Source organism: Coregonus clupeaformis, chromosome 21 (genome assembly GCF_020615455.1).
Source record: "Coregonus clupeaformis isolate EN_2021a chromosome 21, ASM2061545v1, whole genome shotgun sequence".
Lineage (NCBI taxonomy): Eukaryota > Metazoa > Chordata > Actinopteri > Salmoniformes > Salmonidae > Coregonus > Coregonus clupeaformis.
The window spans coordinates 22612201-22634718 of record NC_059212.1 but is presented as its reverse complement, the minus strand read 5'-3'; the positions used below and the strand labels follow the sequence as shown (position 1 = coordinate 22634718).

The following is a 22518-nucleotide window of genomic DNA, read 5'->3' as shown; positions in this document are numbered from 1 at the left end:
GTATGGGTGTGTGTATTTATTGGGTTATTGACTGGGAAGCTAGCTGTAAAGCCAATCAAATAAAATCACATGTACAGTCACAGGAAGGGATAGTTAACTTTCCAAATTAATGCATCATTCATTTATTTAACAATCTTTTTTTTTTTACTGATATTTTACTACACGATAATTTCAGTTTCAGAAACATAACTGACCCGCAGATAAAAATTCTACAAAAAAAGTGAATTTATAATTATTCATTAAGATATCAATAATTGATTGTGGGAATAAATTGTGCATTCTCCGTTACAGCTATTCAGCAACACTTCGAAGAAATGTAATAAACATGAACTCATATGGGACAAGGCTGTATCGAGATAATGCATTTCAATAATTTATATACAATTTATTAGGTACACCCTTATAGTACCGGGTCAGACCCCCCTTTACAAGGTGTCGGAAACATTATTTTGATACCATTCCAACAATAACTGAATGCCTCGATGCCACAAGAGGTTGGTGGTACCTTAATTGGGGAGGATGGGTTCGTGGTAATGGCTGGAGCGGTATTAGTGGAATGGTATCAAATGCATCAAACACATGGTTTCCATGGGGTAGTGCGCCTAATAAACTGGCCACTGAGTGTACAACTGCATTTCCCTGAGAAGTTGGGATAATAACATTAGTGCAAAATCAATAGTGCATAAATACTTTTGGTTTGTGTGTGAAATGGATAATCTATCCTATTAAAAAAAAATATATATATATATATATTCCCTACCATTTCCTGTCACTCCATTTATAGCTTTAGATCTGGTTCAGTGCCTTGATCTGGCTGTGGCCTGAATTTGAATAAGAATCAGGATCCTCCATCATTCTAACAGCCAGTGAGTTGTCATGTACCATGGAATGGCCATTCTCACAGATTCATCACAATCCACTGATGGTGTAAATGAAGCTGATCAGGAACCCGCTATTCCCAATAATAAAGGCAAGAAGGGCAACGATTTTGAACCATGCATCCTGTGGAGAAAAAGGATGCCATTACATTAAACTGTCAAAAGTGCACAATATTATGATATCAGACAAATAAAAACGGTCATTCTGAACCAATCTTAATATTAAATGAGTAGCTAAAAACCAGCAGCTGATTTGGTTCTGGGTGCCAAGATTACCTTGCACCGGCAGTTGCTAGTAAATCCCATACATTTACTCATTTAAACATAATGTCCAGGAAGAGAGTTCCATCTTAACTATATCTGGCTTTAAATCTGAACTCTTACTGGCCCTTACACTTCAAATCACTTCAAAGCTTCACAGAGATAACCCTTAAATCTGTGCTTATGGCCTTACCCAAGCGCTGCCCTCTGAGTGGTCAGCAAGAATCCTCTGCTGGTCATCAGTGTCACTCGCTGTGGAAACAAGGTCACAAAATCACAAAACAGGAAATTGGTGCTAAAAATATATTTACCTTGAAGGAATATAGCTTCTAAAATAGCATATAGGCTATTAACACATATACGACCTGTTATGTAGGTTGAAATAAATGTGAAGATGTGCATTGTCTTAACATCAGAGATATACTAATCATATGAATGATAACTGGTAATTTCAAGAATTCAATAAACTGACATATAGCAAGAATGGAACTAATGTATTTGCACCTCATAGTTTGATGAAAGATTCAACTTGTCAGCTATAAATGAAAACTTCTCACAAATTCTCACTGACGTCACAACTAATGGAGATCAACAACAGGCCGATTCCTTACGTGTTTTAATGTAGCCTTTTTTATGGAGCCCAAGGAGCACCCTCAAGAGGACGACCCATGCCAGGAACCCAGCCAGAACCAGCAGGTACCAGGGGTGAGGCAGGAGCACAGACTGCTGGCCCATCCCCAAAAACATGGCCGCCACTGCATTACAACAGGAAGTGAGTATCACATGAGAAGGGATAAGAGTTTTCCCTGACCATGTGACCTGACCAGGAAAAACTCTGGGCCCAATGCTGCATTCACGTACTCGTCGGAAGTGGGAACCCTCCCAAAATGGAAGTTGTAAGTCCGATATGATTGCGTTCAAGTGCTTTTGAAGTCAGAACAATTCTTCAACCAATAACATTCAAGCTAGCTAGATAAGATAGCTAACGTTGCTAATAATACAGTAAGCTAGCTTGACAATATGGTCAAACTATCTACATTATCCACATCTTTTGGTTGAAAAGGTGAAAGATCAGTGGTTAAATGTTACAACACGGCAACTCGGGTAAAAACAAATCTTGATATGATGACTTGGAGGGTTGTTCAAGTAAAACTTTGTATTTCTGATAACTCCGACAGCACGGGAACGCACCACAAGTTATAGATAGGACCCAGACCTTTTCGTGGTAAATTCACATGGTCAGGAAAAACTCCTGGCCCTAAACAGGATTTACTCAATGATGGGAAGTGGTCCACATCAGCTAGCTACTCAGTAACAGTGACATTCAATAAGACAAAATTAGGACTTTGTATGTGTTTTAAGTTATTTAGCTTGACTATCAAATATGTACTAAAAGAACAGAAGAATTTCCAGATGGTTGACTAACCAGCCATAATCTCAGCAACAGTCCCAGCTCCCCAATGCAGCCAATTAAACACCCACCTCCTGCATAGAGAGAACAGCTAATCAATGGTAAGAATACAGCCTAATAATAGAATAACACTTAGTATATCACAGCCATGGAATGGATAGAGAAAACAACAGCACCAGATTCAATATAAAACCCTTCCATTACTTGTATGCAAAATGGTAGCACTTCATTTGTTTTTAACCTATTCCATGATCAACATTTTATAAATAATTTGCTCAAGTGCATATTTTATTTCAATATCAGCAAATGTGTGTATTATAAACCATTTAGTATGAGGTCTATGTAATAATGTTTACGAGCAGTTTAGCAAAGCATTTCCAGCATTGGAATCTTCCATTATGTAGTACTTGTAACGATCCCGGCAGTCTGAGTCGGGTCCTGTCTGGTGACTAGTTTTTCCTGTTCGTGATCTCCAGTTTCCCGAGGGTTCGGGAACGCTCCGGGGAGCTCTCTTGTTTTCCGCACCTGCATCCCATCAGCAATCTGCACACCTGGTCCTGATCATCACCCTTCTTAGGCTCTGGCCGAACATCCAGTTCCTGCCGGATCGTTAGCCATGAACAGTAGGTTTATCAGTGTATCAGTCCTAGAGCTTCTAGCGTTAGTTTTGTTGTTTTGTACCTTGTTGGTCTATTGTTTACTTACCTCCGTTTTTGTTCCATCTACAGTCACTCGTCCGGAACCTTCACCCTCACCTCTGCCTGATGGTCGGCGGCTGCCGAGCCATCATTGGACCAACAACTGCACCCTCAACAACTCATCCACGCCGCCCGCTCTGTTCCCTGGATTATTCTGCACCTTTTGAGTCTGTAATAAACCCTCACCTTCGTTCAACTCTCCTTGTCCTGGTCTGCTTCTGGGTTCTGTCTGAGGGAACTGTGACAGAACGATCCGGCCAGTAATGAACCCAGCGGACCTGGACTCTGTTCGCCATGCCATTACCCAGCAGGAGAAGATGTTGGGCCATCATAGCACGGTACTACAGGAGATCGCGTTGTCAGTTCGGAACCTTTCTACCGGTCTGACGGAGGTCCAGAACCAACGCCAGTGTCCGGTGGAGGACCCACTACCGTTTCACCCATCTCGCCTGCCGCTTCTGAAGTTGTGTCCCTCCGTGAGCCCAAGGTTCCGACGCCGGATAAATATGAGGGGGAGCTGGGAAGATGCCGTTCCTTCCTTATGCAGTGTGGATTAGTGTTCGATCTACAGCCCTACTCTTATGCCACAGACAAGGCTAGGATAGCCTTTGTGATTGAGTTGCTGCGTGGTCGAGCGCTGGAGTGGGCTTCAGCCGTTTGGGAACGACAGGATCCCTGCATGGCTTCATACCAGGGGTTCACGGCCGAGATGAGGAAGCTCTTCGACCATTCCGTCCGAGGGAGGGACGCAGCTAGGCGCCTGTTTTCGCTTCACCAAGGAACTCGCAGCGTGGCCGACTTCGTGATCGAGTTCAAGACGTTGGCGGTGGAGAGTGGGTGGAACGAGGAGTCTCTGCAAGCAGCCTTTTACCAGGGTCTGTCGGAGCAGTTCAAGGATGAGTTGATCTCCTATCCGGAGCCTAGTGACCTGGACAGCTTGGTAGCCTTGTCTATTCGGGTGGATAATCGAGTCCGAGAGCGAAGGAGGGAGAAGCAATGGGGTCCGTCCAATCGATCAGCTTCTCAGTTCCCAGTCGGGTCGGGTGGTGGACCAGAACACGTCGATCATTCTCCACCACAATGGATTAGTGGAGAGGTCCGCTCTCCCGATTCTGAACCCATGCAAGTGGGGCGGCACGGGTTAACCAAGGAGGAGCGTCAACATAGACGTAAGACCAACTGCTGCCTCTACTGTGGTAGCTCGGGACATTACATCTCCACTTGTTCCCGGCGGTCGTCAAACTGCCCGGCTCGCAAAGTTGGGAGGACTTTTAGCGAGCCAGTTTCAACCTCTCAGTACCTCTGTCAGACCCCGTTTCCGGCTACCCTTGTGAACAGGAATCAGAGCTTAGCGCTTAACGCTTTTATCGATTCAGGTGCCGGTGGAAGCTTTCTTGATGCCGAGTTGGTGGAACAGCTGGGGCTTTCCAAGGAGCAATTGCCGGAAGCCATTGAAGCGACCACTCTGAACGGCAGTAGTCTGGCACGTATCACGATGAGGACTGAACCGGTTAAGATGCGGTTGTCGGGGGAATCATTCTGAGATGATTTCATTCTTCATTCTGCCGTCTTCCCATGTTCCTCTGGTCCTTGGATACCCCTGGCTGAAGGAACACAATCCCCGTTCGATTGGGTGACGGGCAAGGTAACGAGTTGGAGCCTTGATTGTCATGCTAACTGTCTCAAGACTGCCTGCCCCCATTCGGTTCCCAGTCAGGTGATTGAGGCTAAACCCCCAGATTTGTCCCTGGTTCCCGAGACATATCACGATTTGGGGGAAGTTTTCAGTAAGCAGAAGGCTCTGTCACTCCCTCCCCACCGACCATATGATTGTGCCATCAACCTGGTCCCTGGAGCTGTCTACCCCCAAGGGAAGGTTATACAGTATCTCCCGACCTGAACGTGAGGCGTTGGAGACCTACATCAAGGAGTCCCTAGCTGCTGGTCTCGTTCGTCCCTCGTCATCACCCCCTGGGGGCAGGATTCTTCTTTGTGGGTAAGAAGGATGGCTCTCTTCGACCGTGTATTGATTATCGGGGGGTTGAATGACATCACGGTCAAGAACAAGTATCCCCTGCCCTTGATGAGTTCTGCCTTCGACTCCTTACAGGGTGCTACGGTGTTCACCAAGCTAGACCTACGCAATGCGTATCACCTGGTCCCGGATCAGAGAGGGGACGAGTGGTTGACGGGTTTCAATACACCGATGGGTCACTCGAGTATCAGGTGATGCCGTTTGGACTGACCAATGCTCCAGCGGTATTCCAGAGTATGGTGAACAGCGTCCTGAGAGATATGATCCGGTCTCTTTGTGTTTGTTTACCTGGATGACATTCTGATCTTCTCGAAGGGAACCTTCCGACCACGTCCAGCATGTCCGGCAGGTTCTGCAGCGATTGTTGGAGAATCGCCTGTTCGTGAAGGCCGAGAAGTGCGAGTTTCACGCCCACACGACATCCTTTCTCGGGTACATCATCTCCAGGGGAGAGATTAGGATGGACCAGGAGAAGGTTAGAGCGGTTCTGGAATGGGCCCAGCCCGGTACGAGATTGCAGCTCCAGAGATTTTTGGGGTTTGCGAATTTCTACCGCAGATTCATCCCGGGATTACAGCCGTGTGGCCGCTCCATTAACTGCCTTGACTTCCAGTATCAGGACCTTCAAGTGGAATCCGGAGGCGGATCGAGCGTTTCTGGATTTGAAGAGGCGATTCACCAACGCACCGATTCTCTCTCAACCGGACACGGCCCGTCAGTTCGTCGTTGAAGTGGACGCGTCTGATGTGGGAGTTGGCGCCATCCTGCTCGCAGCGATGCTCCACGGACAGTAAACTCCATCCCTGCGCCTACTACTCTGTCGCCTTTCGCCTGGCGGAGAGGAATTACGATGTGGGTAACCGGGAGCTTTCGCGGTGAAACTTGCCTTGGAGGAGTGGCGCCACTGGTTGGAGGGGGCGGAGCAACCGTTTATTGTCTGGACTGACCACAAGAATCCGCTTCGTGCAATCGGCTAAACGTCTCAACTCCCCGTCAGGCCAGGTGGGCGTTGTTTTTCGGACGATTCAAGTTTGTCCTGACGTTCCGACCTGGATCTAAGAACGGCAAGGCGGACGCCTTGTCCCGGATGTTCTCCAAGACGGAGGAGAGTGGGTCCAAGACCGAGACAATTCTCCCCCGGAACTGCGTCGTGGGAGCTGTTAGGTGGAAGATTGAGGAGGAGGTGATGGCGGCTCTTCGGACGCAGCCCGGTCCCGTAACGGTCCACCCGGTCGGTTGTTTGTGCCGAGTCGGTTCGTCCTGCGGTCCTCAAATGGTCCCACGCCAGCAAGATGGCTTGTCACCCTGGCGTGGCTCGGACGATGGCGTTCTTCGCAGACGTTTTTGGTGGCCTGCCATGGCCGAGGATACTCGGGGTTATGTTGCTGCCTGTCCAGTGTGTGCGCAGAATAAGAGTACCAATCGGCCCAGCTCTGGACTACTTCACCCCTTCCTATTCCCCGGCGACCATGGTCGCATCTGCCCCTGGACTTTGTCACTGGGTTGCCCGCTTCTGAGGGGAACACGGTCGTTCTGACTATCGTGGACAGATTCAGCAAGTTCGCCCACTTTGTGCCAATTGCCAAGCTTCCCTCTGCCTCGGAGACGTCCGAGATCCTGGTTAGGGAGGTTTTCAGGGGTCCACGGGTTGCCCAGTGATATCGTTTCCGACCGTGGCCCTCAGTTTACCTCTGCTGTCTGGAAGTCCTTCTGTTTGGCCATTGGAGCTACAGTCAGTCTCACATCTGGTTTTCACCCCCAATCTAATGGTCAGGCGGAGAGAGCCAACCAGAAGATGGAATCCACGCTACGCTGCTTGGCCTCTTCCAACCCCCACCTCCTGGGTCTCTCAGTTGCCTTGGGTTGAGTATGCCCACAATACTCTCCCTACATCTGCCACTGGTATGTCTCCCTTCCAGTGCCTGTATGGCTACCAACCTCCCTTGTTCCCTTCTCAGGAGAAGGAGCTCTCAGTGCCTTCTGTTCAGGCCCATATTTCGTTGCCACCGGACCTGGCATCGGGCCAGAAAGGCACTCCAGAGTTTCGGACCGGTATCAGCTCCAGGCGAATCGTCGCCGGATCCCCGCTCCCACCTACACCATCGGAGATAGGGTCTGGTTGGCCACACGGGATCTTCCTTTACGGACTGAGTCTAGGAAGTTGTTGCCCGAAGTTCATTGGTCCGTTTGTGGTGGAGAAGGTGATCAATCCAGTGGCAGTTCGACTCAAACTACCGAGGACGCTCAGAGTCCATCCCACCTTTCATGTCTCCTGCCTCAAGCCTGTCTTCCTCAGTCCTCTGTTGCCTCCTCCGCCTCCTCCTCCTCCTCCTCGGATGATCGGAGGTGGTCCTGCCTACACGGTGCGTCGCATCATGGATTCCAGAACGGCGGGGCCGGGGTTTCCAGTATCTCGTGGACTGGGAGGGTATGGCCCTGAAGAGAGGAGTTGGATTCCGCGGCGACAGGTCCTAGATGCTGACCTCATCAGTGATTTCTACCGCCTCCATCCTGGCGCTCCGGGAGTCCGCCCGGTGTGCGTTCGGAGGGGGTACTGTAACGATCCCGGCAGTCTGAGTCGGGTCCTGTCTGGTGACTAGTTTTTCCTGTTCGTGATCTCCAGTTTCCCGAGGGTTCGGGGAACGCTCCGGGGAGCTCTCTTGTTTTCCCGTACCTGCATCCCATCAGCAATCTGCACACCTGGTCCTGATCATCACCCTTCTTAGGCTCTGGCACGAACATCCAGTTCCTGCCGGATGCGTTAGCCATGAACAGTAGGTTTATCAGTGTATCAGTCCTAGAGCTTCTAGCGTTAGTTTTGTTGTTTTGTACCTTGTTGGTCTATTGTTTACTTACCTCCGTTTTTGTTCCATCTACAGTCACTCGTCCGAACCTTCACCCCTACCTCTGCCTGATGGTCGGCGGCTGCCGAGCCATCATTGGACCAACAACTGCACCCTCAACAACTCATCCACGCCGCCCGCTCTGTTCCCTGGATTATTCTGCACCTTTTGAGTCTGTAATAAACCCTCACCTTCGTTCAACTCTCCTTGTCCTGGTCTGCTTCTGGGTTCTGTCTGAGGGAACTGTGACAGTACTTGAGTATGGCCATGTGAGATGGTTGGTGGTCAATTGGGCTGTGGATAGGGTTTTACCTGGAGGAGTCAGGGGGAGGTCTGAGAGTGGCCATGATAGGCTGAAGGAGAGCCAGGGCTAGTACAGTACATCCCAGGTAGGGATGGGCCCCAGCACTCTGGAGAAAGACATACAAACCCTCTGTATTAAACACTAAAGCCCTCGATGCAATCAAACAACTTTTTTACCCGGACTACCTGCATTGACACTTTTTTCACTAACTCTCTTGCACTGACTCTATGCACACACACTGGACTCTACCCACACACTCACACATACTTACACTGACACCCAACACACACACACACACACACACACACTTCATATGCCCACACACAGATAACACGCGCACACATGCACTGACGCACCACTCACACACACACACACACACACACACACACACACACACACACACACACACACACACACACACACACACACACTTTCACTGCTGCTGCTACTGTTTATTATTTATCCTGTTGCCTAGTCACTTTACCCCTACCTAGCTACATCAGTTATCTTGTACCTCTGCACATTGACTCAGTACTGGTACTCCCTGTATATAACCATGTTATTTGTACTCGTTGTTGTTCTTCGTTATTCACTGTGTATTTATTCCTCGTGCCACTATTTCTGTTTTCTTTTCTTTTTATCTTTAACTCTGCATTGTTGGAAAAGGACCCGTAAGTATTTAGCATTTCACTGTTAGTCTACACCGGTTGTTTACAAAGCATGTGACAAATAAAATTTGATTTGAACAACTTTTCAGCTGAAGCCTCTGTTTAATCTAACCTGCATTACAGTATTCAGTCAGTAGCATAAACAAAGCCCTGCTGCATAAACATTTCTAAGATAGATTTGGTTGAATCGTTCCATGACAGTTACATTATAATCAGGCACTCAAAATCAAAATAGAAAAATTAAGGAAAATCCTCCTCATCCAACAACAAGATGCAATGCCCTCTGCTGGCTAAACAAGGTTAAAGCAGTGCATAACATCGCAAGCGTGAGGCAGAATAAGAGGGACTTTATGTGTGCTAATGCTTAGTAGCTTACCTTACTCCAACCTCCTCTGTAGATGAAGGGAAGAGTGAAGGCCACACAGGTAAGCAGCACTGTTAACATCATCAACCCTCGATGCACCTGGACAAACACAGGACACGTTGATGCTTATCACCTTTAAGCAGTGACATATCAATGTAAGGACAACTTTTACCACAGGTGTTAGTTTATCAGTTTCTTTTACATACCTGGAACCACATTTTCTGACCGAACAGTGTTTTCTCTGGCCAATCAGGCTTGAAGTAGCTGGCTATGAAAGTACCTGTGCTTCCAGCCAACATCCATGCAATTAACATCAGAACGCCTGATATTACAAAAGAGATAACAGGTATTACAGATGGGCATCAGACTAAAAACTTTAACAGGAGCCAAAATCATTCATAAATCAAGTCAAGAAATACTGTATCTATCAAATTGTGGACCGTCTGACATGACATATTTACTTGGTATTGCTCATAGAGCTGAATGTTGGTTTTATGTAGTTACAGAATTATACATTTGTTTGCCTATCATTTTCAGTCTCCAGTCCACTCACTGTGAAATTTCATGAGGAGTGGTGATCGAGAGCCAGTGAGAATCTCTGCTGGGCCGTTGATGACTGACTGCTGTGAGGATATGAGGGGTTGGCGGTCATGCCTGTGCACCTCGCCTCAAGACAATGGTTTGAGAGAGAGACGAGTTAGCAGCAAGTCACCTACAGTAGCTATAGGTTTCTCATATAGGTAATATGTCACCATGAATGACATACAACTGATATGTCAGTGAAGGTGACATCCCACTGGGCACACAATGGTTGAATCAATGTTGTTTCCATGTAATTTCAATGAAATTACTTTAAACCAACGTGGAACAGATGTTGAATTGACATCTGTGCTCAGTGGGCTATAACGGGAAGACTCCATCTATAGAAATAGGACCTACAGTTCAAAGGATGCATGCTGTTGTGTGACAGCACGAGTTGAAGTCATTTCAGAGCCAGCATTAGAAACTCTTCGCTTCTCTATCCTCATCCGCAAAACCTTTCATCTATATTGTCACTTCTTTCACGTCTTATCATTTCCGTCATAAACAAGTCATAAAGTGGCCATTAAGGGGAAAAGTATTTTCTTTTTTTCCCACAATGCCCCTAAAATGATAGAAAGTCTCAATCTAGAATCTAAAATATTTTATTTATACCACAGAATTGATCTGACATTTACTGTCATGGTAGTCAGTTGCGGAAGCGTCGGTGTCATTAAACAATAATGTGAAATAAATGTTTGTTATGAGACTTTACCTTGAGGGCAATAACTCAAGCCAACCTCATAAACCACAAACTCCTTGACCTCATTTGACAGAAAAACACTGACACATTACATTTTTGTGAACTAGGAGATAACTAGAGTAAAGACAGGGAGTTTAGATCTAAAGTTTAGATCCGGAAGACCGGATCTGAAGTTGCATTCTGCATTTATATTTTATGATGTACTGTACAAAGATATGTAGATGTGTGCAAAATACAATCTGCTAATGGATGTCATAAAGGAAACAATTTACAATGCAGCCCTTCCTTGTACAGTAATTAGATAACTACTAAAATGTGTGAAAGACCTTGTTCCCACTTCCCCACCAAAGCCCATAGATTGTGTATGTACGATGCAACAGTAAAATGACAGGCGAGGAAGCCTTGTAACCAAAGTTAAAGTTATGTTTTTTGGGGGCATACATTTGAAAGTAAAAAATCAGAGTCTCAGCATAATTCCGTTACCATGGAATTGCTCCTATGACTGGGAGGCTAGGAGCCATATATGTGTTGTAGGTTCTAGTTCTTCCCTGTTAGCTAGTGATAGCTAGTAGTCTCGGAAATCCCAGGCCTAGAGCATCAGCACAAGGTCTGGGGAGGATGTCAGATTCTCTTGGACATAAAAAAGGGGTCCTCTTCAGACAGACAACTCTCCCAACAAATCACGAGTTTGGGTAGGCGGGCTAAGCCTGAAAAAATCTAATTCTTTCCGTAGCCTGTAGGCAGACATCTCAGAACGTTGCGATTCGAAACCAAAGTTTGCAGGCAAAACATTTGCCTAGGTTTTAGTGGTAGAAGATGCTGTGGTGTCTCAAAATATGTTGCTAATTATGCTGTGATGATAAGAAGTCCGCTTACACTGTACTTTGATTATAAAGGTTTATTGTATCAAAGATCACAGTATCAATTTACAGACATCTGCAGATATCTGGAGAACAACGGCCCAATCTGTTAATATGTTGTTTCTCCCCGTCCTTTGTTCAAAACATGGTATTTATATCCTATGTAACATAAGATGGGTGGTTTTTGACAGACCAATCCCCGGCTTCCACATATGTCCAAATGTCCTCTATTCCAAGAAGCCTATGTAGTAATACTTTCCAGATGTTTCAGCAAAGCAGAGTAGAGTTCATCCATTACACCATTTGCAAATGTCAGCAAAATCATAGACCCTCAGACACTACAATGCAAACTAGTGAAATGCACTTATTGAAAATAACCTCTGCATTCCCCATCTCGCTAGCTAGTACTTTGTGTCCAGCTGGGATGTTTAAGCTCGGGCACTCTCCGCGAAGTCTGCAGAAAGCGAATGCTTTCGGTTTTCAGGGATACAGTATTTTCAACCTAACTTTAATTTCCCCTGAAAAACAGATATGGGGACTCCGCTCAGGCGTCTTTTTACTCCTGCTACGTTAGTGTAGTATATGGAGAATTATGACTTTGCTAATGTTTTTAAGTGGAACCTGAGAGGATGTTTATTCCGTTTCAGAGGGAGCCGTTTTAGAGTGACACCTCATAGAACAGAGGGAGTCTGTTTGTTGGAGACAGGTGATTGGACAGTAGAGGGAGCCACCCATATTTTTGTAAAGATTATAAGTATGGGCTAGAGACAAAGAACATTAGAGCAGACATATTCTTTTCGGACACTGCTCTCCGGATGATCTTGACATCTGTAAACTTATGCTGAAATCTTGTGATATGAATAAAACTTATGATCAAAGCTCAGTATAAGCAGACTCCTTTGTTTCAGAGCATAATTAGCCACATTAACTCGATACTACGTTAGGTTAACGCTAGGGCAACAAGTGGATGAGACAGTGACGTCACCAGATAAGGCAGTGATGGTCTTCCCTGTTCTGACTCCTCTCTGTCCCAACCAATGACTGTATATATGAAGGTCCCAAATGACGCAGGTACTTGTAAAGACATGTCGTATGCTGGAACATTGTTAAATTGTTGGAGGCAAGCCTTTTGTCTAAAGAGATAGCTAATGATGGTGATGCACAAACTATTTGAAACAGATTTTTGGCCAAAGTTTAAAAGAGAAAAAACGGAACATAATTTCTTATGTTTTTATTTAATTTTACTTAATTTTGGAGTCAAAGATAGTAGTTTCAGTATAGTTTCATTTTTTCTAATGTGTTTCTTAATTATTTTATTTCAGTTTCCTAAATAGTTTTTTTATTCGTTTTAGTTTTAGTTTTAGTTTACTATAATAACCTTTGTGTGAAATACATGATATGTCATTGGGCATCTATACATGCAGAACTATAAAGGCCCGTTGCCATTGGCACTTTGAAGTCAACCCGGGCTTCTACTGCCTCCAGAAATTAGAAAAGATGTCATGTTGCTAGGTAGCCGTGACTGTGCAGCTGGCTTCGCTAATGTTGCTAGCTAGCTACAGTAGCAAGATGTTGAAGAATTTTATTCACCCGCCATGCTGTAACTAACTTTACCCCATACTACTGCCACTGCCAGCCAGACTCAGAACCATGTATTTAGCAAATATGTTTTGCTTGCTAACGTTAGCTAGCTAGCTAAACAGTTAGCATCATCGCTAGCATAACAGGCTAGCTAGCTGTCTAGCTTAATTCATACCTTGCTTGCCATGGCATTGGCTATTAGCTAACTAGCTAACCAAGCAAACCAGAAGACAGGTTTGATATGACGTAGCTAGCTAGCTTTCAATACGACCTGGTCAGCTAACATTCCTGCTAGCTAACATTAGCTGGCTAACTAGTTTCAACTCTGATTTCCTGGCTAACGTTAGGTAGCTAGCATTCGAGGGCTTACTATTCTCATAAAAGTTTATTGTGTAGCGCAAAAATGAATGAAGAATCCAGCTATGGTGGTAATTCATGTCATATCTGACTACTGCAGTACTGCTTGTCCATGTGCTAGCTAACAGCAACAAGCCCAGACGTGCTAGCTAACAGCAACAAAAAAAGCCCAGACGAGCTAGCTAAACGTTGTGTCCAGTGGTGGAAAAAGTAGAAATTGTCATACTTGATTAAGTATAGATACCTTAATAGAAAGTTACTCAAGTAAAAGTGAAAGTAACCCTGTAAAATACTACTTGAGTAAAAGTCTAAAATTATTTGGTTTCCCCCTACACAGCTCGATTTTGAGAATTCCATTTGAGCCAGCTCAAATTTGACCCTAATTTTAAGTGCCAGTGGAAACATGGCTTAAGAGGGTTTCAATTTCAAATCAACATTTTAGTCATTTAGCAGACACTCTTATCCAGAGCGACTTACAGTTAGTGAATACATATATATATATTTTATACTGCCCCCCCCCCGGGAAACGAACCCACAACCCTGGCGTTGCAAACGCCATGCTCTATCAACTGAGCTACATCCCTGCCGGCCATTTCCTTCCCCTACCCTGGACGACGCTGGGCCAATTGTGCGCCTGGATTCGAACCAGGATCTCTAGTGGGACAGTTAGCACTGCGATGCAGTGCCTTAGACCACTGCGCCACTCAGGAGTTACACAGGCAGTTACACACAACACTACTACATTAAAAACTATATCACAGGTCCAATCTATACCTGTATGCTCAAATCTAATCTATATGATTTTAGCATTCTGCCCTTTTTTCTTTTTTTGGGTTACTCTTATTTATCATATTGGACATTATCTTATTGGACAGGTACAAAACCTTACCGTGATCGTATATCATATTGCAACTCACCGTATTCAGCTTCACCGTATGCCATGAACAGGTAGTACTGTGCGTCCAGACTAAACCGGGTCGCGTCCTGTGGGACAAGAACGCGTCGACGAAACCGACACTGAATTACTCCATCCGCCAATCTCCAGGCCACATCTGTAAGAACATTCTATAGGAAAAGGAAACAATGGCGTGTCTATACATATCTTCTATATAAGATACTCAGTTTAAGTAAATGATTATAATATGCCTGATCTAATAAGTCATAGTAATGTCATGTTTGATTATCATAACTCATATTGATGAGTTGATGCTGATTGAGGAAGGTTTCATTTTCAGGCATTCAAGGAATTCTAGCTTGTGGCCAAGTCAGCCATACAACAGTTACAGTGCTACACATATAGCAGGCTGAACTAGAGGACATGTAGCAGGGTTGAATGACGGGAACCCGGTTACCGAGATTTACAGGGATTTATCGCCCAAAACCACTCCTTTTTCCCAGGATAAATAACTGTGAGAAACCGGTAAATTATAATATATTATTTATATGAACAGCATGGTGTGAAATGGAACTGTTAAATTATATGCGATGTCTAAATCTGGCTTCTCTACGGCCTCTGCATGATGAATCATCAACTCTCAGGGTGGGGACAGACAGCACATCTCAATATGGAGCGCAGTTCACAATGCATGTAGACCTATCATCTCATCATGGTAACCTTTGTTCTTGTGACAGGTAGGCCTACATTTGCTGCCGCGTAATATAAAGACCGAATGAGCGTCTGATTTACAGATCTCCATCTGGCTTTTGGGGTTTACTTTATTTTTTTATTGTAAAGATAGATATTGCAGCTGCAGAGTTATAAAACAGCCTGTCACTCAAATATTGTTGCTTTAAATCAGTGCACGCACAAGCACTTTCTCACAGTCTGTCTCTCTCTCCATCAACTCCATTCAAATTGCATCCAAAATAGATAATCCTGTTCTAGATTGATATATAGCCCTATACATATATATATATATATATATATATATATATATTTATTATATATATATATATATATATATATATAGATGTCCTAGCCTACCTCTTTCAGGTAATACATTCAATGCAGTATTAGCCTTATGTTTAACTAATTAATGATGGGTTATGCATAATAAGCTTCTAACTTATAGCCTCTGTCGCTTGCGCAAAATGCACGCACCTGTGCTCAGCTGGCCTCTTTCCTTAAAAAACGCTCCTTAACTCTTGGAGTCCCATGCAGGAAAAGCTAGACTGGAATAGCTTGCTGGCCATTTTTGTTGTTGTTGCATGTCTTATACCGATAGACTATTCGAAGAGGGACTCAAGCTCTTGTTTGCTGAATGTTAAATACAGCAGCCAATAGAACTCACGATGGTGGTTTGAAAGAAGAACGAACGCAGGATGGTGGTAGGCTTTAGCAGTTATTTATTCAGACCCATGACCTTTAAATCTTTGTGAAGAGAAGTGAACGGCTTCTGCATCTGATTCTAGTCCTATATTATTCAAGGATGTCTTTAGAATGATGAAGATAAGGACAACGAAACGTACAGTTGAAGTCAGAAGTGTACATACACTTAGGTTGGAGTCATTAAAACTTGTTTTTCAACCACTCCACAAATTTCTTGTTAACAAACTATAGTTTTGGCAAGTCAGTTAGGACATCTACTTTGTGCATGACACAAGTAATTTTTCCAACAATTGTTTACAGACAGATTATTTCACTTATAATTCACTGTATCACAATTCCAGTGGGTCAGAAGTTTACATACACTAAGTTAACTGTGCATTAAACAGCTTGGAAAATTCAAGAAAATGAATTTGAGTCAATTGGAGGTGTACCAGTGGATGTATTTCAAGGCCTACCTTCAAACTCAGTGCCTCTTTGCTTGACATCATGGGAAAATCAAAAGAAATCAGCCAAAACCTCAGAAAAAAATTGTAGACCTTCACAAGTCTGGTTCATCCTTGGGAGCAATTTCCAAATGCCTGAAGGTACCACGTTCATCTGTACAAACAATAGTACGCAAGTATAAACACAATGGGACCACGCAGCCGTCATACCGCTCAGGAAGGAGACGCGTTCTGTCTCCTAGAGATGAACGTACTTTGGTGCGAAAAGTGCAAATCAATCCCAGAACAACAGCAAAGGACCTTGTGAAGATGCTGGAGGAAACAGGTACTAAAGTATATATATCCACAATAAATGAGTCCTATATCAACATAACCTGAAAGGCCGCTCAGCAAGGAAGAAGCCACTGCTCCAAAAACCGCCATAAAAAAGCCAGACTACGGTTTGCAATTTACATGGGGACCAGATCGTACTTTTTGGAGAAATGTCCTCTGGTCTGATGAAACAAAAATAGATCTGTTTGGCCATAATGACCATTGTTATGTGTGGAGGAAAAAGGGGGTACTTGCAAGCTGAAGAACACCATCCCAACCGTGAAACACAGGGGTGGCAGCATCATGCTGTGGGTGTGCTTTGCTGCAGGAGGGACTGGTGCACTTCACAAAATAGATGGCATCATGAGGAAGGACAATTATGTGGATATATTGAAGCAACATCTCAAGACATCAGTCAGGAAGTTAAAGCTTGGTCGCAAATGGGTCTTCCAAATGGACTATGACCCCAAGCATACTTCCAAAGTTGTGGCAAAATGGCCTAAGGACAACAAAGTCAAGGTATTGGAGTGGCCTTCACAAAGCCCTGACCTCAATCCTATAGAAAATGTGTGGGCAGAACTGAAAAAGTGTGTGTGAGCAAGGAAGCCTACAAACCTGATTCAGTTACACCAGCTCTGTCAGGAGGAATGGGCCAAAATTCACCCAACTTATTGTGGGAAGCTTGTGGAAGGCTACCCGCAACGTTTGACCCAAGTTAAACAATTTAAAGGCAATGCTACCAAATACTAATTGAGTGTATGTAAACTTCTGACCCACTGGGAATGTGATGAAAGAAATAAAAGCTGAAATAAATAATTATCTCTACTATTATTCTGACATTGCACATTGGTGATCCTAACTGACCTAAGACAGGGAATTGTTACTAGGATTAAATGTCAGGAATTGTGAAAAACTGAGTTTAAATGTATTTGGCGAAGGTGTATGTAAACTTCCGACTTCAACTGTATATCATTTAACTATTGAAAGTGAGTAAGGAATGAAGCAACAATAGAGAGAGAGGAGGTAGGTAATAACATTAGGGGAAATATTATAAAAGGTATATATGCGTCAGCCTAATAATTATACAAATAGGCCATATTATATTTCATATATGTATTGGATAACGTCACAATCATTTGGCCTTTTTGGGCTTGGTCTCATTAAATGTTTTTAATGTAGGGCTTATAAATGTATTTAATGTATGGCTCATCAGGCTCAGGTAGCATCAGGCTTGAATGTTCGATCAAAGCTCGAATCAAATCCAGACATAGGCCTATTTATATGCTTTATAATGCTTTTGAATGACACTTCCGGTTTTGGTGGGAAATACCGGGTACCCGGGAAAAAAGTGATTGGAACATTTGTAAAATATCGGGAAAATATTAAACCCTATCAGGTAGGCCTATAAAAGAGAGACGTATAATTCAAGTCATATACTGTGGGGTTTCACCTCAGAGGCCTCCTCTGGGTGGGACCTTCCTTTGACATAAGCTGCGCTCACATCCACCGAGCTGTCATCCCTCACACATAGGTACACGTCATCATCCCCCTATTAACAGAAAAAGGAGGGAAGGAAAAGCATACCATTACAGCATAATGCTACAGTAACTTACCTAGCAAGTTATCAATGATGCTAAAATGCTAACTTACCATCCATGTGTCATGGGAGAGGGCGAAGGCAATGTAGCCATCTGAGGGCCCACTGAGCTCAAACTCCACAGACTGTCCCTTGGGGGCAAACGACAGGAAGAAGCACGTTGAATCTTTTTCAGGGTCACATCCCGCTGGGTCCAACAGGCAGGACTTCTGTTGGCCACAACCCACTGAGCTGAACTGAGACAGGAGGAGGCATCAAGAAAGAGAGGAAGAGAGAGAGAGCGACAGTGAGAGAGAACAGAGAGAGAAACAGACAGAAAGACAAACAGAGAGAGACACAGACAGACAGAGAGAGCATGAAAGGGGGGTTTCTGTACCAAAACATACAGTAATGTACAGTATATTTATATTCCATTATATTACTAAATATGACTTACTGGTCTGGGCAACACAGAGGGAGTTGACGTCTTTATGGTAGTGGAAGGTGTGGTGGGTTTAGGTGGGATGGGAGGCACCCCACTCTGAGACACAACCGGACCGGGGATTTTCACCCAGAAAGTATTGTAATGAGCCACTACCGTCACACTTAATTCAGAAACACACAAATGCATTGTTAACTGTACACTCAGGATATAATTTTAGCTGTAGAGCGTAAGAGACCATAGCATGTAATGGAAATGCATGTGTGAGACAGGGAATGCAGAGGGAATCAGATGGACTCTAAACACTCACAGAAATTCGACAGCATCTGGAGAGTTTTGGGGAGCGTTCCAGATTACCACGATTTTTGTCTGTCTGGCATCACTTGTGTGACTGACAGCTGAACCCTAAATAGCAACAAAAACAGAAAAATAACTACAATAAATTGCAAGAAATTTAGAGTATTGAGGCCATGCGAAACCTAAGGTCATGGTAAATGATTCATTCTAAGCCAAATGAAAATAAATCCATTGACCTCTTTGCGTAAAGGTAAGTAGGCCTACCGGAGTGTGGCCACATTTCAACAGTTGTGTGGTTTTAGGATTGGTTAGGGTGAAGGAGCCGACAGCATCAGAGTCTGGATTGGATGCATTCCGAGCCTCAAGCAGGAAGCCCTCAAAGTATGTCGTTCCAGATATGGTAACTAGGGACATTACATGACAGTGTATGAGTGTGCATGTGTTGGACCCAGAACAATTATTTCAATGACAATTGAATAAAAGGCTGATAAAATGGGTGCATGTCTAGTCCTCTGGATATTTCACATCCTCTCTTTTGATCCTAGCATGTTTCTGTTCAGCTTATTGTACACAGGAGCTATAGAAAAACAGAGGATGTGAAATGTATTGACAAACCTCCTTTAACTTCTGTCTGGAAATACCCTGATGAAGGTTACACCCCAAAATACATTGGATTTAATAATTAAGAAGCTTTCTATTTCCATTGTCTTAGAATAATTGCTGAATATATTAGTCTATTGTATTACCAAACTGTTATCATTACCTTGGATGTAATCTCCTGAACTGAATTGAGTGACATTGACAGCCAGAGTGTAGGGACATTGGGTGGTATTGGGGGCATGACTGTGTTTTGGCATCATACTCCCACAGGATTCAGTCACTTCTCCATTGGGGTAGGCATCAACTGATGTCAAACAAAGAGTCTGAACTAACAGCAAGCTGCTCCATAGACTCACACCCATCTAAAAAGAAAATACACAAATAAAACACTCCAATACATGCCCTAGAAGGCAAGCATATTTCCGGGGCAGCTCTAGCAGGGCAGAAAGTTGACGAACTGACTTGTTGGAAAGTCACTGAGCTCTTCAGTAAGGCCATTCTACTGGCAATGGAGATTGCATGGTGGTGTTCTCGATTTTATATACCGGTCAGCAACGGGTGTGGCTGAAGTTGCCAAATCCACTAATTTGAAGGGGTGTCCACATACAGTTGAAGTCGGAAGTTTACATACACCTTAGCCAAATACATTTAAACTCAGTTTTTCACAATTCCTGACATTTAATCCTAGTAAAAATTCCCTGTCATAGGTCAGTTAGGATCACCACTTTCATTTCAGAATGTGAAATGTCAGAATAATAGTAGAGAGAATGATTTATTCCAGCTTTTATTTCTTTCATCACATTCCCAGTGGGTCAGAAGTTTACATACACTCAATTAGTTTTTGGTAGCATTGCCTTAAAATTGTTTAACTTGGGTGAAACCTTTTGGGTAGCTTTTCACAAGCTTCCTACAATAAGTTGGGTGAATTTTGGCCCATTCCTCCTGACAGAGCTGGTGTAGCTGAGTCAGGTTTGTAGGCCTCCTTGCTCGCACACGCTTTTTCAGTTTTAAATTTTCTATAGGATTGAGGTCAGTGCTTTGTGATGGCTACTCCAATACCTTGACTTTGTTGTCCTTAAGCCATTTTGCCACAACTTTGGAAGTATGCTTGGGGTCATTGTTCATTTGGAAGACCCATTTGCTTTAAACTTCCTGAATGATGTCTTGAGATATTGCTTCAATATATCTACATCATTTTCCTTCCTGATGATGCCATCTATTTTGTGAAGTGCACCAGTCCTTCCTGCAGCAGAGCACCCCCACAGCATGATGCTGCCACCCCCGTGCTTCACGGTTGGGATGGTGTTCTTCGGCTTGCAAGCAACCCCCTTTTTCCTCCAAACATAACGATGGTCATTATGGCCAAACAGTTCTATTTTTGTTTCATCAGACCAGAGGACATTTCTCCAAAAAGTACGATCTTTGTCCCCATATGCAGTTGCAAACCGTAGTCTGGCTTTTTTATGGCGGTTTTGGAGCAGTGGCTTCTTCCTTGCTGAGCGGCCTTTCAGGTTATGTCGATATAGGATTCGTTTTACTGTGGATATAGATACTTTTGTACCTGTTTCCTCCAGCATCTTCACAAGGTCCTTTGCTGTTGTTCTGGGATTGATTTTCACTTTTCGCACCACAGTATGTTCATCTCTAGGAGACAGAATGCGTCTCCTTCCTGAGCGGTATGACGGCTGCGTGGTCCCATGGTGTTTATACTTGCGTACTATTGTTTGTACAGATGAATGTGTTACCTTCAGGCGTTTGGAAATTGCTCCCAAGGATGAACCAGACTTGTGAAGGTCTACAATGTCAAGCAAAGAGGCACTGAGTTTGAAGGTAGGCCTTGAAATACATCCACAGGTACACCTCCAGTTGACTCAAATGATGTCAATTAGTGGCGCAGTGGTCTAAGGCACTGCATCGCAGTGCTAACTGTACCACTAGAGATCCTGGTTCGAATCCAGGCTCTGTCGCAGCCGGCCGTGACTGGGAGACTCATGGGCGGCGCACAATTGGTCCAGGGTAGGGGAGGGAATGGCCGGCAGGGATGTAGCTCAGTTGATAGAGCATGGTGTTTGCAACGCAAGGGTTGTGGGTTTGATTCCCACGGGGGACCAGTATAAAAAGAAAAAAATGTATTCACTAACTGTAAGTCGCTCTGGATAAGAGTGTCTGCTAAATGACGTAAATGTAATCAGAATCTTCTAAAGTCATGACATCATTTTCTGGAATTTTCCAGAGCTGTTTAAAGGCACAGTCAACTTAGTGTATTTACACTTCTGACCCACTGGAATTGTGATACAGTGAATTATAAATTAAATAATCTGTCTGTAAACAATTGTTGGAAAAATTACTTGTGTCATGCACAAAGTAGATGTCCTAACTGACTTGCCAAAACTATAGTTTGTTAACAAGAAATTTGTGGAGTGGTTGAAAAACTAGTTTTAATGACTCCAACCTAAGTGTATGTACACTTCTGACTTCAACTGTACGTTTCAACTGTACTTTGTGTATACTGTATATAGTGTATTTCTCATTTAGCATGTGGCACGTTCAAGAGCCTAAGACAGTGAAAGTTTCAACAGACATAGCATTGAGAAAACCAATGAATAAACACCATTCTAGCAGTAAGCTTTAAGTAATCCAAATAAAGCATATGGTCATTTCAAACCAATGGAAAGCAGTATGAGAAGTGACAAACTAGGACAAAAGACAGTTTAAAGAACATTTCTCAAAGAACTTAACTCGGACCATGTACTCACCTCCAGCATGCTTGCGAAAAGCAAAGTATGCATTTTATTACCTGAGCAAGGCTTTTTAAAGCTCATGCCCAGGGCGGTTCTTCATCCAATGTGGGCTTGCCTTGTATGGGAAGAGGCATGGCCTACATAGTCTGACTACCGGTCTCTTTAGCTAACATTCGACTCCTTGCCACTCCTTGTTATTGCCAAAGAGACTGTCCTTTCTGCAATCTCAATGTTCA

At 43.9% G+C, this 22518-nt stretch overlaps 1 protein-coding gene across 1 annotated transcript; it reads right to left on the bottom strand.

Moving 5' to 3' along the window:
• Positions 1-749: 749 nt before the first annotated feature.
• On the bottom strand, positions 750-22306 carry frrs1a (ferric-chelate reductase 1a). Its single transcript, XM_041841364.2, has 16 exons — positions 22298-22306; positions 19705-19903; positions 19206-19345; positions 18955-19049; positions 18660-18807; positions 18277-18459; positions 18077-18175; positions 14460-14607; positions 10016-10129; positions 9669-9784; positions 9475-9561; positions 8439-8536; positions 2566-2624; positions 1751-1894; positions 1333-1391; positions 750-1002 (listed from the first exon to the last, which is right to left on the bottom strand). The coding sequence occupies exons 1-16, from the start codon at positions 22304-22306 to the stop codon at positions 910-912; spliced, it is 1791 nt and encodes a 596-aa protein (XP_041697298.2). The 3' UTR covers positions 750-909.
• Positions 22307-22518: the final 212 nt, after the last annotated feature.

Excerpts from the sequence above, each read along its gene's own strand:
- frrs1a (XM_041841364.2), bottom strand. Across the intron at positions 18,460-18,659 it reads CCTCTGTGTTGCCCAGACCA|TTCAGCTCAGTGGGTTGTGG; the intron begins GTAAGTCATATT and ends CTCCTGTCTCAG. Across the intron at positions 1,392-1,750 it reads AAAAGGCTACATTAAAACAC|CGAGTGACACTGATGACCAG; the intron begins GTAAGGAATCGG and ends TTGTTTCCACAG.